Source organism: Typopeltis vanoorti, chromosome 8, assembly GCF_054136105.1.
Source record: "Typopeltis vanoorti isolate ZY-2024b chromosome 8, IOZ_Tvanoo_1.0, whole genome shotgun sequence".
Taxonomy (NCBI): domain Eukaryota; kingdom Metazoa; phylum Arthropoda; class Arachnida; order Uropygi; family Thelyphonidae; genus Typopeltis; species Typopeltis vanoorti.
The window spans coordinates 138,657,890-138,674,851 of NC_143556.1; the positions used below are offsets into that span (position 1 = coordinate 138,657,890).

Sequence of the window (16,962 nt, forward strand, 5' to 3'; positions counted from 1 at the left end):
AACATACTGACTACCTTCCCTACCCCAGTCTTATATTTTACTTTGCTCAACAAATTCACTAAGTGCTGAAAATCTTCTATCACCTGATGTGTGAGTTGTCCATTGAATATCTCATTTACCACTCTTATTGTTTGTTAGTTGTCCTTCTCAAAATTAGTCTGGATCTAGCACAGAATGAAGACAATGATGGAATAGCAACCTCTTTAGTTCTCTTAATCAGTGTTCTCTTAATTATTGCACTAAATTGTTACATTTTCTTAAATATAACCCCTTATCATCATAGACCCCTTTTTTTCATTACTTTTCAAATTGTAAACTTCACATGAGTATTTCCACACTTCCAATTTTCAATACTACTCGAAAGTATAACTGCATCAAATCACTCCTTATACCTTTCAAATTTGCTTCATCTGCATACAAATGAATATAACCAGTTACAGTATCTTTAGCACATAAGTTAAAATCAAGAACAATTCATAGTTTTATAATTTTCATTATTATCTAAGATAACACCTCATCATCAGATTATCAATTTTCTGTTTGGATGGTTCTGACATAAGCTTTTGCATCAAGGAATTTTAGTGGTTTTAATGTGAGGAATAAGATGATGTCCTCTGGCTTCATTTTCAAATTCTTTGCACTTAAATGATGTACAAGGAAATGCAATGGTAATCTGTGGTAATCATCCCTGTATGGAGATGCAGTATGGGAGGAATATTTTATGCAATATAGGTGATACCTTCAAGCAGTAGTGCACTCAGAATTTAACCTTGGGGGGAGGGGGGGGATTTGCGAATACACACTATGCATCGCATACAACTTATGACTGAGCATCCGCAATGATTGCTAATTCATAAGTAGTATAGAAATAGAAGACATGACACAACATAAATAAAATAAAAAAATTATTTAAAATAAAGAGCCAATAGGCTTCATTTTGGCAATGTAAAACATTATTTAAATTAAGGGGATATTAAATCCCACATTGTTTTAAAACCAAATAAGAAACTCAAAGATCGGAATCAAAGAGTTTCATGCCGAATATACTATAACTATAAACGTATCGGCGACTACTAGCGTAAGCTAAAGCATGTAGTACAAACTAAGGCAACTCGTTGCAAAGGTGGAGAAAGTTATCACTATTCTTAGTATTTTCCATAATGTAAAACCCATCTCCTAGGAGATGTATGATGTTACACATTATGGTGGGAGGTTACTACCCAGACCGGTTTCGATCTTTATTGAGATCTCATCAGTGAGTAGCTAGACCAAAGTATAATACTAAGGGTATAGCGAAAAGAACTTATATACTCTGCTATACGAGTTGTCAAAAAGGTGCACCCATAAATTATTTAAAATAAAGAGCCAATAGGCTTCATTTTGCCGATGGGATCATTTTGAAGATGAGTTTTACATTATTTTACATACAGTGGTATGCTTGGACATACACTCACTTCCAGTCTCCTGGCATAAACATCAATAGCTTCATCAACATTCAAAAAAAAACTAGGCGCCTTCTTTGATTCAAGATGCTATTTTACACTCAACCAACTCTTAACTTTATACAAATCCATCCATCCCTCGAATACTGCTCACATGTTTGGGGTAATGCACCTAAAGCCTTTCTAAAACATCTTGATGCTGTCCAGAGGAGAGAAATTTGGCTCATAAATGATCCCTTTCTTACAGATTGAAGTCAATCTGTAAGAAAGGCTGAAGTCTATCTCTTTACATTCAGCATATTGATACAATTCTTGATACATTCAGCACTGTATCTGTTCTACAGGTACTTCAATGGTCATTGCCCCACCAACTGACAACCATAATTCCTTCACTTTCTGTTGCACCTGTTAATACAAGAGCAGCAGCTGCCTAAGTAGCCCCTCACTGGCCAGCTGCAAAAACACTGAACCTGCATCTGAACCTCCTTTTTTATTCCATCTACCTACATCTTCTGGAAGAGCCTTCTGCAAGAAGTATACTCAAACGACTGCAGCCTGCAGTTCTTCAAACAAAAATATCAGTAAATGTCTATCTCAGTCCTCACCTGCACCCCACACTTGGCACTGATGTATTTATAAGTCTTTCAACCTCTCAGTAACTGTTGAGGACACATGGTCAGGAGACTCAGTTCCCTTTGTGTGGGCAGTATATTTGCAAGTTTGTCACAGCATATAGCGTGGCCTTTTATCTTATCTCTTCCTTGCCACATATTATTATATTATTATTAGAGACCCCCAGGGAGTCAAGAACTCGTCGAAGAGTCTGTAGATCACCCACACCAGATGTCATTCCTTCTCTTAAACGCATTCACATTGGATGCACTCACTACGTCAGCAGGGGGGGCACCCTAGGCACCAGGGGGGACGGAGCCCCTAGTATATGTATATATATATATTATATGTATGAACTAAAACAGAAGCTACTTCACAATATGCATAAGTAAGCTAAAGTATAGCTGCTTTGTTGGCTGTTTCACTAAGCCTAACCTCTGGTGAGGTAAGGGAAGAGTAAAATTTAAAAAAAAAAAAATCAGCTGATGCCTTTTTATTCCCATATATATACAGGGAGTAAGCGAGGCCGTTTTTAGCCCTATCTAACTTTTGGAGACTGAGTGGGCAGTTCAATCTCCACTGATACCCAATCAGAGGTAGCTGGCCCAAGGCTGTCACTAATTAAGAGGCATGCAGTGAAGAGTGAAGGCTCAACAAGTGCCGTGATCTCGTGGTCCCTAATACTCGTATTTGATGTCTGAAATAATGTGGGTTTTACGGTCGATTTCTTGAGTTTACGGGACGAAAAACCCGCTTGCCCATTCCAGAGATCGACTAACTCAGGAACCGGTTGAAAAAAAGGCTTAGAAAAATTTCCTCTAGTCGCCAACTAGACTTGAAATCAAGTCTTCCTTCGTGCGGTGAAGCACCATGGTGTGCAAACGCCACAACCACTGAGCTACACAGGCTCTAAAATTTAAAAACAAAAAAAATAATTAAATAAAAAAAATTATAATTCTAATTATCACTTAGCAAAGAAACTAATGGCAACAGTTAAGGAGTTGGTAGTGTCGTGACGACTCCTTTCTATCGTGTTCTAAATCTCTCTAGTTTCAAGTCACCTTTATGAATAATACAACTAATTACGAAATGATCACCGATCCAAAAGTAGGGAAATTTATATTTATACTGCGCCACCCTATTCTTAGATTAGTCTATATAAATAGTAGGATCAGTTCTAAATTAAGTTAACAGTCATCTCATTAGGCCGAATCATCTATTATCAATTTTACTTGGGGTTCCCGCAAGATTCGAACATTTATGAACGGTGCAATAATAAGGAATTCAGGCAAACACAATATTTAGATCAACAAAATAAAACATTTAATATATGATATGGTTAACAAATACATGAACTCTATTTTAAAATGGAACTATACAATTAACTTAACACATCTTCTTAGGTCACTGATACTAATTCAATGTTCTAACTTTCATATACTATTCACAGTCTCACAAACACAAATCTTCTTATCTCAAGTTAATATAACAATTTCACATTTAATCAGTCTTCACAAATCTATCAGCTCAATGTTTATATTCACAGCAGGCAATAAACTACGTAAGCTATATTCAAAGCAAATATATTCCCGGATCTTGAGCATCGGAGATATATTACAGTTAATGCTAGAATAGAGAAACTTATACAACCACTCTTACCAGACAAATTCTTCAATACATCAAATTATTGAGAGAGCACTTATGAATTAACTTAATTAACATTAGCGGAACACACATAACAAATATTCTCCATAGTTTAAACTGTATCACTGTAAGTCGCACTTCACTATTCCAAACAACAGTAATTAGGTACTAATATCTTTTCCTGTTCACTTATCTCCAAGTAATCAATATAACCTTTTCCTAGGGCAACACAGAATTTAATCGTAATCCAGATTAACTAGAACTAATCAGAATTTTCGCATTGACTGTCCAGTTTCCTTATATCTGATCACGGCATCAACCTTTCTTCATAACAACAGCAGATTTCGCTTATAACATTAAACTTTATGTTTCACTACTTATAGGTTCACTTCCGAACACTAAACCCATAAATTTCTGCCCTCAGGATTTTATAATCTTGGTTCCGCAAAACTCTCTCCTCACTCGCTAAATAATAATTCCTCTCCCTTCCCTGTCTTATCTATGACCTTCCTTCTCTCTCTGCTCTATCTATCCCTATCTATCTATGACCTTCACTCCCACCTTACGTTCGAACGCCACGCTCTACTCCACTCGTGGTTGTTTACGCGTGCGTTTCCATGACAATAGACTAAGCGTAAACATTTCGCCAATGTAATGTATGCTATATTACTGCTACATGAGTGATTACATAACATTAAATATTTCACAAATAAGAACAATATAATATTTAAGCTATTTCTTCAACTTTTGATTACGTATACAGTTAAATATAAAAATACACTTTACGTTACACCATATATATTTAGTTATACAAAATTCTAAACATATTATTATTTTATAAGTTAATAATAGGTCAGGTTTTGAATAAATATTTAATTAGTAATTCTTAATTAAGGAATAATAAATAATTTTATATAAGTCATGATTAATATTTAATAAGCAATGTTAAATGTGAATGAAAAATAATAAATTACATAACATAGCTTCATTCACAATTTAACAGTAGGTAATTCCATTACACATAAACAAAATACAAAACACTTCATAAACAAAATTAATAATTTCACATTCACCAACAAAGATTTATTTGCCAGCTGTGATGTAACTGATCTTTTCGCAAATGTCCCAATCATTGACATGATTCTTCTCCTACAGAGCAAATTTCTGCCAATATCATGATCCTCTTTGCCCACATACTTTGCTCTGGTTATTTTGTGTGGCAAAATAATTTCTGTCTACAAAAAGAAGGTATGGCCATTGGCTCCCCCCCCCTGCAAAGCTTATTTTCACATAGAAGACTACTAGCAACTAGCTCTAAATTCATCATGTCTAAAGCTCCAAATTTGCCTTAGATATGTTGCCAATATATTCACCATTTGGTACCATGGTTGCTGAACATTACATTCCTAAACCACTTGAACAATCAACAACAATACATCCAATTTACCAACACAAAAGCTGTGTCATCAGCACCCTCAGACATAGAGCCCTAACAATTTGCTTTGATGAGCAGGCACTGAAGAATGCATACGAAATTATAAGCTGAAACTTTATAAAGAATGGCTGTAACAAAAAAAAAAAAAACAGTCCACAAGATCCTTCACAATAAAGCTACTAAAGGTAAAAAAATGCAAAAATGCCCTATCCATATCATATATTACAGGAATATCAGAAAAAAATAGAACATTGCATAAATACAACATTAATTCAGCATTCAAAATTCCCGCAAAATTAAAAATGCAAACTTACTCATCCAAAGATCACCTTCCTTATCTTACCACCTAGGGATTTACAAAATCCAGTGCACCTGCAACTTACCCCACTTAGGGATGTTTGGATGTGCAATTCCAATAAGAAAAGATAAACACAAATGATACGTTAAATTATTAAATTCCTGCATTATGATAAAACAGGCCTTTTCCGGTCATGGTATTCAAACATGTCACAGAATTATTTATATTTTTTTTATGTTGATCCCACACACAAGAGGTTGTTTGATTAACCTATAGTACATTAGTACCATATATGGGTAGTGAGTTGGGAAAGGAGAAACTTGTTTACATTTGATTTAAAAGCCTGTATATTGTATTCCTTGGGAAATACATCTGGGGAAGACGTTCCACAGCAGTGCTAGCAGAGATGAAGGAGGAGGAAAAGAAACTTGTTCTGTGGGTTCAAGGTGTACTGTGAAAGGATGTTGGGCAGCAGCTGCATGTATTCCAACAGGCTTAGTATTGAGCGGGGGAATTATTGATGCTATTTAATATGAACATTTGCCATGGAGATATTTATAGAATACACAAGTTGCAGAGACCAAATGTCTGTGTTGAAAGTGGGGGAAGTGAGTTGGTATGAGATGGGTCATTTATCAGTATAATTGTTCTCTTCTATTGAATCAAGTATTTTGAGGGAGCTTTTAAGAGCCCCACTCCAAATGTGAGAGCACTATTTGATAGCTGGGCAGATCTGTGATTTGTATAAGGGTAACAGCTGTTCAGAGGTGAGGTAACGTCTTGAGCGAATAATGAGAAATCCTAGTTTTTTTTGAAAGCTGAGGATGCAATGGTTGTGATGTGTTTATGCCAGGAGAGGCCTGATGTCAGGATAATTCCAAGAAGAGAAATCTCATCTTGTCTGGAAATTTCAGTGTTATCAAAAATGATACTGGGGGAAAATGGGTCTTTTTTGTGAGAAATAAGACAGAACTGGGTTTTACTAGCATTGAAATTGACAAGGTTATCTGAGCCCCATTGGAGGATGGCTTGGAGACTAGAATCAATGGCAGTGGTGGTTGATGTTCTGCAGGTTGAGTTGAGTTGTGTAGAGAAAGGTTTATCAAATGAGAGGAAAGAGTGCAATGTGCTGTCTTCTGCAAAACTGTGTATTGGGTTGGAGGTTAACTGGAGTAGGTCATTGATATACAGAAGGAAGAGGGTTGTGAGAGAACAGAACCTGGTGGAACCCAGGCATTAGTTGGGTGGTGAGAGGATAAGGAACTGTCTACCACTGCACATAGTGTGCATCCAAACAGAAAGCTGGCAGACAGACCAACTGCAGAAACAATCTCCTGAAACAATCCAATTGATGGGAGTCTGCGTAGCAAACCTTTGTGCCAAACCTGGTCAAAAGCTTTGGAGATATCAAGTGCAACCACTTGAGATTCACCAAATATCTCCATGGCATTTGTCCAGAGATGGGTGATATATGAGAGGATCTCCTGTTGATCAGCAGCAACAGAATCTGTACTGGTGGTTGCTTAATAGCTGGGCGCCTTCAGGGTAGTGTAGGAGTTGGGAATTGATGGTTTTCTCCATCACCTTAGATAGGACTGAGGTGATTGAGATAGGATGGCTGTTAGATGGCAGTGATTTGTCGTCCTTCTTGGGACGACATCAAGGCCAGGACACTTTTTTTGTGTCTAATTTAGACAATAGGTTTCGGATCTCTTTCTGGCCAAAGGATATAGGGGCATTGTATGTTGGGCAGCTGAAATGGTTTAGGGGTATTTACTATTGTCAGTTTTGTGTGCATTGAAGGCAAAGTGTGAAGCCAGGAGATTGGCTTTTTCTGTGGGTGATGATGCAATAGAGTCATCTGGGTATGTTAGGGGTGGGAATAGTTTCGGACAAAAGTTATGACTAATTGCTTTGGCAAGAGACCAAAAGGCATGGCTTCCATTTGGGCAGGTTGCAATTGGAAAGGCACCAAATATATGTATGCTTCACCAAAACATGGTTTAAAAGAAAATTCAAAGAAGCTTGTGAGATGCTAATTCATCATCCTAATCTCATCTCAATAAGAATAATGGATTAGCAATTCCAAGAGAGTCTGGAAGACCTATCTGCAACCCATACAGTGTTTGGTTGTAGAACATTCGATAAACAAGATGGCAGAATACCAGTATGCACGCACATGCATGTGTGCACGCGCACACACACACACAGATCGGTGGACAGAACCTAAAGATAACAGGATAGTAGAATAGCAATTTATGTAGTTCAATTTAGGTTATATTTTTTTGTTTATTATAATTTAAAAAAAAAAAAAAATTTTTTTACTCTCCTCTTTTTTCTATCATCAGAGATCAGGTTAATGTAAATCATTAACAAAGCAGTTACTTTTAGCTTACTTGTATATGGTGATGTATCTTTTGTTTTTGTTCACATATATATATATATATATATATATATATATATATATGTATGTATTTCTGATGATGACTTTGATATGGAGATCAAAACATCAAGTGTTATTTTTCTTAGCTGTAAGTGAAGTAATTGCTCTAATGTGTGTTTTTACCTTCATAAATTTTATACAATGAAAAGTCGTGTTTCCTGCCCTTTGGTGATTCTTTTTTCTTTGATCTGTCTTACGATGAAAATATTATCAATAAAAGATTTTTCAGCAGTAATGCCAGCCTGTTCATCTGGCACTCAAAAAGCAATACTTTTCTCTAGCTTTGTAGTTATAATTTTACTTAATAATCTACTCATGGAGGCATCACACCAATGCCTCTGTAATTTGAAGGGTTGTTCCTTATTACCTTTTTAAAGATGGGAGTTATATATGATAATGACTACTCATCAGGAATTGCATCTCCTTTTAGAACTTGATATAACGTTCTTTATTCTTTGTAGCTGGTTATCTCCATACTTCCACAATTCCATGGATTCTCCTTCTGGGCTAGCTGCCTTCCCATTATGTGACCTTGCCAAGGCATCTCGTTATCTCATCTTCCAAAAATGTATCCACTAGTTCCTGTTCTCTCAAATTGCCATCTGGCTTTTCCACAAATTATTCCTTACATAGATATTAACCTCACTAGATATGATCTATGACTCGATGTTCTCGTACACCTGACTGATGGTTCTCCATGGCTGAACTGGCCTATTATATCCTAACAAGTGATGAATCTCAGAACAAATTCTGTTCCGACATTCTTCCTTACATTTTTCATACAATTTTTTTTTTTTTTACTTTTCTTGTAATAACGTTATACTTTTCCCAATCTTACTGTCTTCCAGAACTAAGGCAAGCTTTATATGTTTTTTTCTTCTCAATGATGGTTTCAATAGCCTTTTTCTGTCATCCACTCCACCTTGATGTTATTTAGTTCTTTTCAAAAGTATCTCTTTAGCTGCTTCTTTAATATGATTATAGATTTTATTAGCACTCATGTGCATGTGCTAATGAAATTAATGAAAATGTGCATTCGATCTTTGGTTGATCCTGCTTTTATACAATTGTATAACACTCTTGTCTTGAAGAACCCTGACCATATATTGCGGTTCATTTAACCTGATGTCATCATCTTACTCATTTCTCCTTTTTTGCTCCTTCCAAGAACAATTATCTGTGCAGGTAACACCACACTGTGCCACATTCTGCACCTCTCAACACTCGCTTATACTTGCTTATAATGCAGCATTTCTGTCATTTTGTAATCACGTGGTCGATAATAGATCATATCTGAGGATATCTTTATGCTGGAAGTATGAATTCATCAACTGGCATTTACCATTATCATTTTCTATATCCTCACCAAAAGGTCCAACTGATAAATCCTTAATTCTTTGACCAGTTTTGCAGTTTAAGTTCCCAAGGATAAAAAGCTTTTGGTTACCTTTACAAATCTCCTAATTGAGGAGTGTTAACTCTATATACAATAAAGAGATTCATCAACTGGCATTTACCATTATCATTTTCTATATCCTCACCAAAAGGTCCAACTGATAAATCCTTAATTCTTTGACCAGTTTTGCAGTTTAAGTTCCCAAGGATAAAAAGCTTTTGGTTACCTTTACAAATCTCCTAATTGAGGAGTGTTAACTCTATATACAATAAAGAGATGAGTTTAATATCTCTGATTTTGTTATCAGATTTAATGCAACTTCCTTCATAATATCACTCATGTTGATAATAAATAACAGTGGTGATGGTATGTTCCCCTTTTCTTATGCTTGATTTTATATCAAACCATCTTTCTATACCTCCTTCAATTCTGGCAACTGACTTATACTCATATATTGCTTTGTTTAATGTTCCTTTCACACAATTTAATTGTAGGAATGTGAACAACTTTTCTCTATGTACGTTATCATGTGCCTTTTCCAGGATGATAAAATGTAGATTATGAGGATGGGCTAAAAGTATTTGACTGTAGACATTGGTATAGAGGGGTGATATGATGGCAGTTTGTATTTTGAAAGTGTGTTATAGGATATTGGTTGTTGAAATTTTTTATTATATGGAAGGTGGGGAGAAGACAAGGGATATCCATGGAAGTTAAATTTGTGTGCAGTTAAAAAAGAGATCAGAGCTAGATTTTTCTCTCACAGAGCAGTGAGTGAGTGAAACAATTTGCCTTTTGAAGTGAGCAATGCATCTATCACGAATGAGTTGAAGAAAAGGATTGGTAATGTATTCCCTTACTCGATGGGTCCATAACTCCCTTGAGGTCTTCCCTGATAAAAGTTATATCATCTACCACCTGTATTTTTACATTTAATTTTTTGATGGCTTTTTTTGCCTGAAGTGTGTGTGCGTGTGTGCGTGCGCGCCCGCCCACACACGCAAGCACCCACACCCACGCACACTTTCTTTTACAGTATTTTTCCCTTCATTTCTAAAGTCTTCAGGAGCCTCCTAAACATTTTGTCACCTTCTGATATTTCTTTTCTATATTCTCATTGAATTCTTCCTATGACTTTTTACACACTACTTCTTTTTCTTACATTTTTCTCTTTATTCTCTCCAAATACATGCTGTGACTTACTTGCTAGGAACTTTTGATATTTCTTATTTCTTTTCCATAACTGACTCTTTAATTTCCTGAGTCTACCTTGGAGTTCTGATGTTTCTGTCCTTGCAGACAACTTCACCACATGCCACTGTGGGTGAATCAGTCAATGTTTCCTTCAGTCTTCCTCTGAGTCTCAAAGGTGTGATTATTTTTTCAAACGCTTGCATTTTTTTCTTCAACAATATATATATTTAAGTCTACAGTTTACCTCTGAAAGCTGCTTAACTTTGATTCTTTTTAAATTTTTTGTGTATATATATTTTTATATATATACATATATATACAAAAAATATGTATATATGTGTATATATATATATATATGTGTATATATATATGTGTGTATATATATATATATTTTTTTTTTTTTTCAGTACAAAATACATTTTTATTTTTATCCTGCTCAAAACGTAAAGGAGATCATTTTCTATTACAAATCCCTTGTACTCTTGTGTCATGAACCAATGCAAAGATATTGTTCTCAACAATAACTTAGTTGTTGAAACATTTTTAAAATTTATTTATTTTTTGTCTCTTCTCCAGGTGAATTTGTGCACATCTTTATGTTGAAAATGTTGTATTAATAATGACTAGTCTTTGCATGACCTGAGGAGAAATCTATCTGTTAACATTATTATTGGCTTTGCTCTTTTTTTCAAAACATTTTTGCATGTCTTGTAGTATTTCCTACTCTGCTGCTCATATCTCCACTAAGAACAAATTTTTTTGTCAGCTGCCTTTTCCAGTGACTCGAAAAGCTTCTAAGGAAGAAGGTAGAACCTTTTGTGGGACTATAGGTACAAATAAGTCTCATTGTCCAATTGTACAATTCTTCTTGTTGATGTTTACCCTTTTTATTATACCCTTCACATATCTACTGACCAGGATGAATGATGAGAGAATAATGATTGGACATTAAGTCAGGAGTTGCAGCACTCATTAAAGGTTATATTGCAATCTTCCTTAAAAAAGGTTAAATACTGTCCAATTGTACAATTCTTTTTGTCGATGTTTGCCCTTTTTATTATACCCTTCACATATCTACTGACCAGGATGAATAATGAGAGAATAATGATTGGACATTAAGTCAGAAGTTGCAGCACTCATTAAAGGTTATATTGCAATCTTCCCCCTAGTTATCCATCTTTGACACTTATGGAAAGAAGTAAATTGACAAGTGTTTTTTGTGTTGTGAAGATGCATGTTTGAAACTCACCAAAATATAAGCAGTTTAATAAGTTATTTATTTTGTTTCTGTGTGGCACTGTGAGTGAATACCATAAAAAGTTAACTTTATAAATTTATGTATCTTTATAATTATATCTATTTTATTATATATCATTATAATATATTATAATTTTTATAATATATTAAAAAGATATATAATAATGTTTAGCAAAATATTTTTGCTGAACACAGTATTGGAATAATGCTTTTAAGTATTGAAAGCTTTGGGTTTTTCAAGAAGTGTCTCAGAGCTTTTCAGGAGTAAAACTAGGCATATCATATCTGACATTTTTGTCTGTTCCATACTAGAGAGTAATAACAGTTATCGGAATGCTGACAGTGCACTGGTTTTTCTATATACAAATGCTAACGGCATTAGGAATGAAGATAATGAATTTGTGACGTTGATTGACTTGGTCTGTCCAAAAATTGTTGGTATCATTGCCTTGATTGACAGATTAGGATGTTCTGAAAGAGATGGAAATTGAAGAGTATATCATATTTTGGCCTGATAGAGAAGGTGAATGGAGTGATAGTGTTGCTTATGATAAGAGATGAGTTATGCTTTTTCAGAATAGAAAATCAGAGGTGAAATGGTACTGATTGCTTTGAGAGTATCATATTTACTCGAATATAACTTGCACTTGCGTATATCTTGCACTCCTGATTTTACTTTACAAAAAAAGAAATTAAAAAGTTTTGCATATATTTCACACACGAAAAAAGTTTAAAACTTTAAGAAATAGATATTGAATGCTGTTCTGGCAGTTTCAGATATTTTGGAACTCAGTTGAAGAGAATCAGCATTTCAACCCAACAATCATTGGTTTGCCTTTTTCAGTGAGTCGCCCGATCTTTTGTTAATACCACACCAATCATGTGCATAGAGATAAAAGGAACCAGTAGAACAAATGTGGGAGTGAAAGCATTGGCTTCTATTAGATCTTGGATTGTGCAAGTGTGGATTAAGAGACCATTATTAGAACTGTTGTGCAACTGGATTTTGAGAGTTTGGGACAGAAGCATTGTCGCTAAAAAATTCATATATATCGCATGATGAATGTTGATAATTAAAATTTAAATTCATTAATTTTATAAATAATGTGAGCACTTATAAATTATAATGAATACTGAGGATTTATTATAAACGTCGGTTTCATTTTTTCCTAAAAGACTTTAGTTTCTGAAAATTCCTCCCCGCATATATCTCACACCATGATTTTTTAACTTTAATTTTTTGAGAAAAAGTGCGAGTTATATTCGAGTAATTACGTATACGGTGTGAGTGAGGTTGAAGTTGATAGGGTGAGTGACAGCTTGATGTTGCTGTGGACCAAGATATGGATGGTGCTGAGCAGAAAATGATTAGACAAATTTATTTGACAAGTAGAAAAAAACATTATGGGAGACTGCAGTATAAACTGGTCTGAGGAAAACTGAATTTGTTAATAAGGGAACTGAATTTTTTGGAATTTTTGAGGGACAGATGTCTTAGATCACAGCATCACAGGAACTGATTGTAACTGACGTGTAATCTTTATCCCAAGTTTGTGAGTGATCATGTAGGTGATCACTCTCACAAATAAGAGAGGTTGGTAGCACATGGGAACTAGTTAACAGCAGCAAATTGCATACCTCTAGCAAAGAGGATAAAGTGATTTGGAACAAAATGGATTATTAGGAAAATCAAACAGGAATTAGATTCAAAACGAAGTTATAGAAGGCATATAGAGATGTGGAGAACAATTGCATTAGGAATATAAGGCGTTAACTAGGTGGCTGACTATTATAGTAAGGAGAGAAAATTAGAATTCAGAAGAAGACTAGTCATGTGATCTAAGAAGTTCTTTTGCTATTTTGCTATATGGCCTGATATGATTGTAGACAGGCAACCCTGCTGGATGGAGACTGTAGCTGGGTAACCAATGCAGATGATGTAGTACAGTTATTTATTGATCACATTATTAAGATATTTCATCTTGGCATAGCAGGCTTTATTTCTAGAGAGTGAGAGATGGGAGGTGGGGGGGGGATGAGAAGGATTAGAAGTGAATGAAGAGGATGTATTCTGAGTACTGAGCGCATTAGGTGGCTGTGAACTAGATGGGATTGTGTCACATGTTTTAAGGGAATATGCTAAGAAACTGACCATACCATTAACTTATTTAATGGAAGTCTTGTATAAACTTTCCTCCTCCTCCTCCTCCTTTCCTGCCTTTCCTGTCTTCATGAAAAACATCATATCCTTTCACTTTTGTTCCCATCAGAATATCATTCTTATTCAGTCAAATTACTTATTCCAACTATTTTTGGGTGAATAAATTCAATCAATGCAACAATTTCACCTCCCTTATTTCTTATACTTCTGGTATTTGTAAATAAGCAATTCATTTATTGTTCTATAACCAGTCCTATTCATGCTACCCTCATTTCTAACTTCTCCACACCTGCTCCTGTCTGCTTACCTTTACCCTTTGTCCCATATATCTCTCAAGACTCAACTACTTCCCCAAGCATCCCAGGCCTTCCCATTCATATGTTGATTATCTCTATACATTGCATTCATTACTGCTTTCAGAATCCTTTTTCCTTATACTGCATTTCCTTGACTTTCTTGGCTCTCCCACATTTCACTATCCAACTTACATTCCTGTTCCTACATTCTCATCTCTCATGTTACTCTCATCTTCATTCACAAATACTTCAGTCTCACCTGATTCACTCTTCTTCTCATTTACATCACCCCTTTCTTACTGTGATACCCTGCTCACATCATTCATTACACTTGCTTCTAGCAACCCTCTCCAGTTGATTTGCACCAAATTCCATTTACCCTTCAAATACATTCCACACATCGACAAACTATATCCATTTTTCCTCACTTTGTTCTGCTAGCAAAATATTCATGATTATTGCATACCATCTGAACTTATTGCTGCCATACCTTGGAAACACATCAACTATTCTTTGAGCCACTCTCCTCAGTAATTTCCTGATATCCATCCTCACATTCTTCCAAATGTGAGGACGGATGCTCAACCAAATCATTTGTTCCCTTCACTACTACCACTAATTCCCTATCACACTTATTTCTCATATCCAAAGCATAAATCATTCTGATTGTCCTCTTCTTTGAAAACAGACCCTGTGCACCCTCTCATCTGCTGCACCTTTTATAATAGAATCTGTGTTCAGGTTTTCTCTTGAATCATTTGCTACTTCTTTTTCCACTATCATTTTTTTATTCTTTCATGCTCATCCATTCATATTTACCAAACATCTAATCTCATTTTGCATATGCCTGATTTCATTTCTTAACTTAATCATTTTATGCTACAGCTCTTGCATTCCAGCAGTTGTGCTCTCTTCCATATTGTTAATTGCTCCCACTTTTGCTTGTCAATCTGGCTTTCTTCCATTCCTGCAATCATGCTGGCTTTTGCTTCTTCAGTCAGGCTCACTTCTGTTCCTGCAGCCACACTTGCTTTTTTTCAGTTACTTCCATATTTACGATCACATTTTCTGCACCCAATTGTTCCTGAACAACTACTGACTCTTTCCCAGCTGTTAACTATGTTAATAAACAACTGTTACTTTTATGTGGTAGGTGACTACCAGCTTGTTTATTGAAGACTTGAATGTCTTGAAAAATTTTACATTTGTATCTGTAGCAGGGCTTCTGGATTATCTGACCCTTAACCTACTCACAGTATTAATATACTATAAGTTAACGACCTTTCTTGGGTGAGGATTAAAAAAAAATTATAAATAAATAAATCTCTCCAGCATTGAATCTATTCTTATCCTTGATGTGGTGGTTCTAAGAACTCTATAAAGTTTCCTCAGTATAGCAGTCTGGTAGTAAGACTTATACATTGGCTAACCATAACTGTAGGAAATTACAATGTAGACTCAGTATTAATTACAATAAATTTAATTAAAATTTCTGATATTTCAGCAAAGTCAGATTGCCATCATCAGTGAACACAGTATGGTATGTGCATGCAGGCACTGCACTAGGTAAATGAGGCTGAAGCAGTGGCAACAAAAGGTGAGCCTCAAGTCCAAAAATGAATGTTTTTGGTGCTCTTGGGTTGAAATTTGGAGGAAGAGTGCCTCTCACCTTTAGGATAGTTTTATGCAACCAGATTTGTTGAGGTGTGGCTAGTTTCTTAAGGCTGAGGCAGATTCTAGGAATAGTCTCTCATAATTTATATTTGCTGTGGTGGTGAAGAGCAGCCTTCTTCCAGTATGTCCTGTGGTGGTGGTGTCAAAAGCATGGTCAGCAAGTCCTGAATGGCTACAATGGTGAAACTGGATGTTGAAAATGTGAATGTGAAAACAATGGATGAAAAGAAAGCACCAAAACCTAGCTCCACCATCCAAACCTGAATCAGAATGGCTGCCTCTCACAATCAAAGATATGGCAGTGTCTTATTCCAATCACACATCATTAACTTTTTAAAAAAAAATAATAATGCCTGTTTTCTCTGCATTGTTCTATGTATTAACATCACATGACTCTTACTGTTTTAAGTAATCCATTGTTCATATTCTGCTTTGTATTCAACTGCCTGATAACACTGATGATAATCTGTAATTTTCAGGTTGCAATAATTGACTATTAAATATATTGTTCACCATTTTCCGTGTGTTGTTGTATTAACTTGTGAAACCATTCTTTTATCACCTTTATTTCTCAGCAGTTTGTGAATATTGTTATAAATATCACCTATCACCATTTTCACAGTATTACTATGTTTCAAATACAAAATAATTTTATAAATATTAATATTTGCACACTAATCTGTTTCAGATGGGGATCTTATTACCATTCTTGATAGTGCTGATTTGTCATGTGCCATTCACTGTGAGAGGATAATCAAATTACAAATTTTTGGTAATTAAATATTTTGATATCAGTGCTAATTATAAAAGCAAGCATATTATATATAGCCAGGAAAAATATCCACATGAAAGTTATTCCATCAATAATTCCATTGCAAATTGCATTTCTTATTAGTGTTTATACTGTAAACTGTTTCAAAGAGCACTCTTTTAAAAGAGGTATTATAAAGTAATGTTGCTGAAATATTTCAATATATATCTCTCTCTCTCTCTCTTCTTTTCAAAAGTTGAAACACCACTGAAAATATAATTTGTTAGTCTGAATTTATTATTATTATTTTTTGGTTCACAAAAGATTTCATGCTAGAATTAAGCAAATGTATATTATTA

The 16,962-nt window shown here is 35.0% G+C and overlaps 1 protein-coding gene across 1 annotated transcript in view; it reads left to right on the forward strand.

The window, feature by feature from the left end:
* Positions 1 to 16,632, forward strand: part of LOC150104382 (protein TFG-like) — a 41,616-nt gene extending 24,984 nt beyond the window's left edge. Inside the window, exon 3 of the mRNA XM_090396467.1 lies at positions 16,541 to 16,632. Within this exon, the coding sequence (XP_090252593.1) occupies positions 16,541 to 16,632 (92 nt within the window). The remainder of the gene's footprint in view (positions 1 to 16,540) is intronic.
* The last annotated feature ends 330 nt before the right edge of the window (positions 16,633 to 16,962 follow it).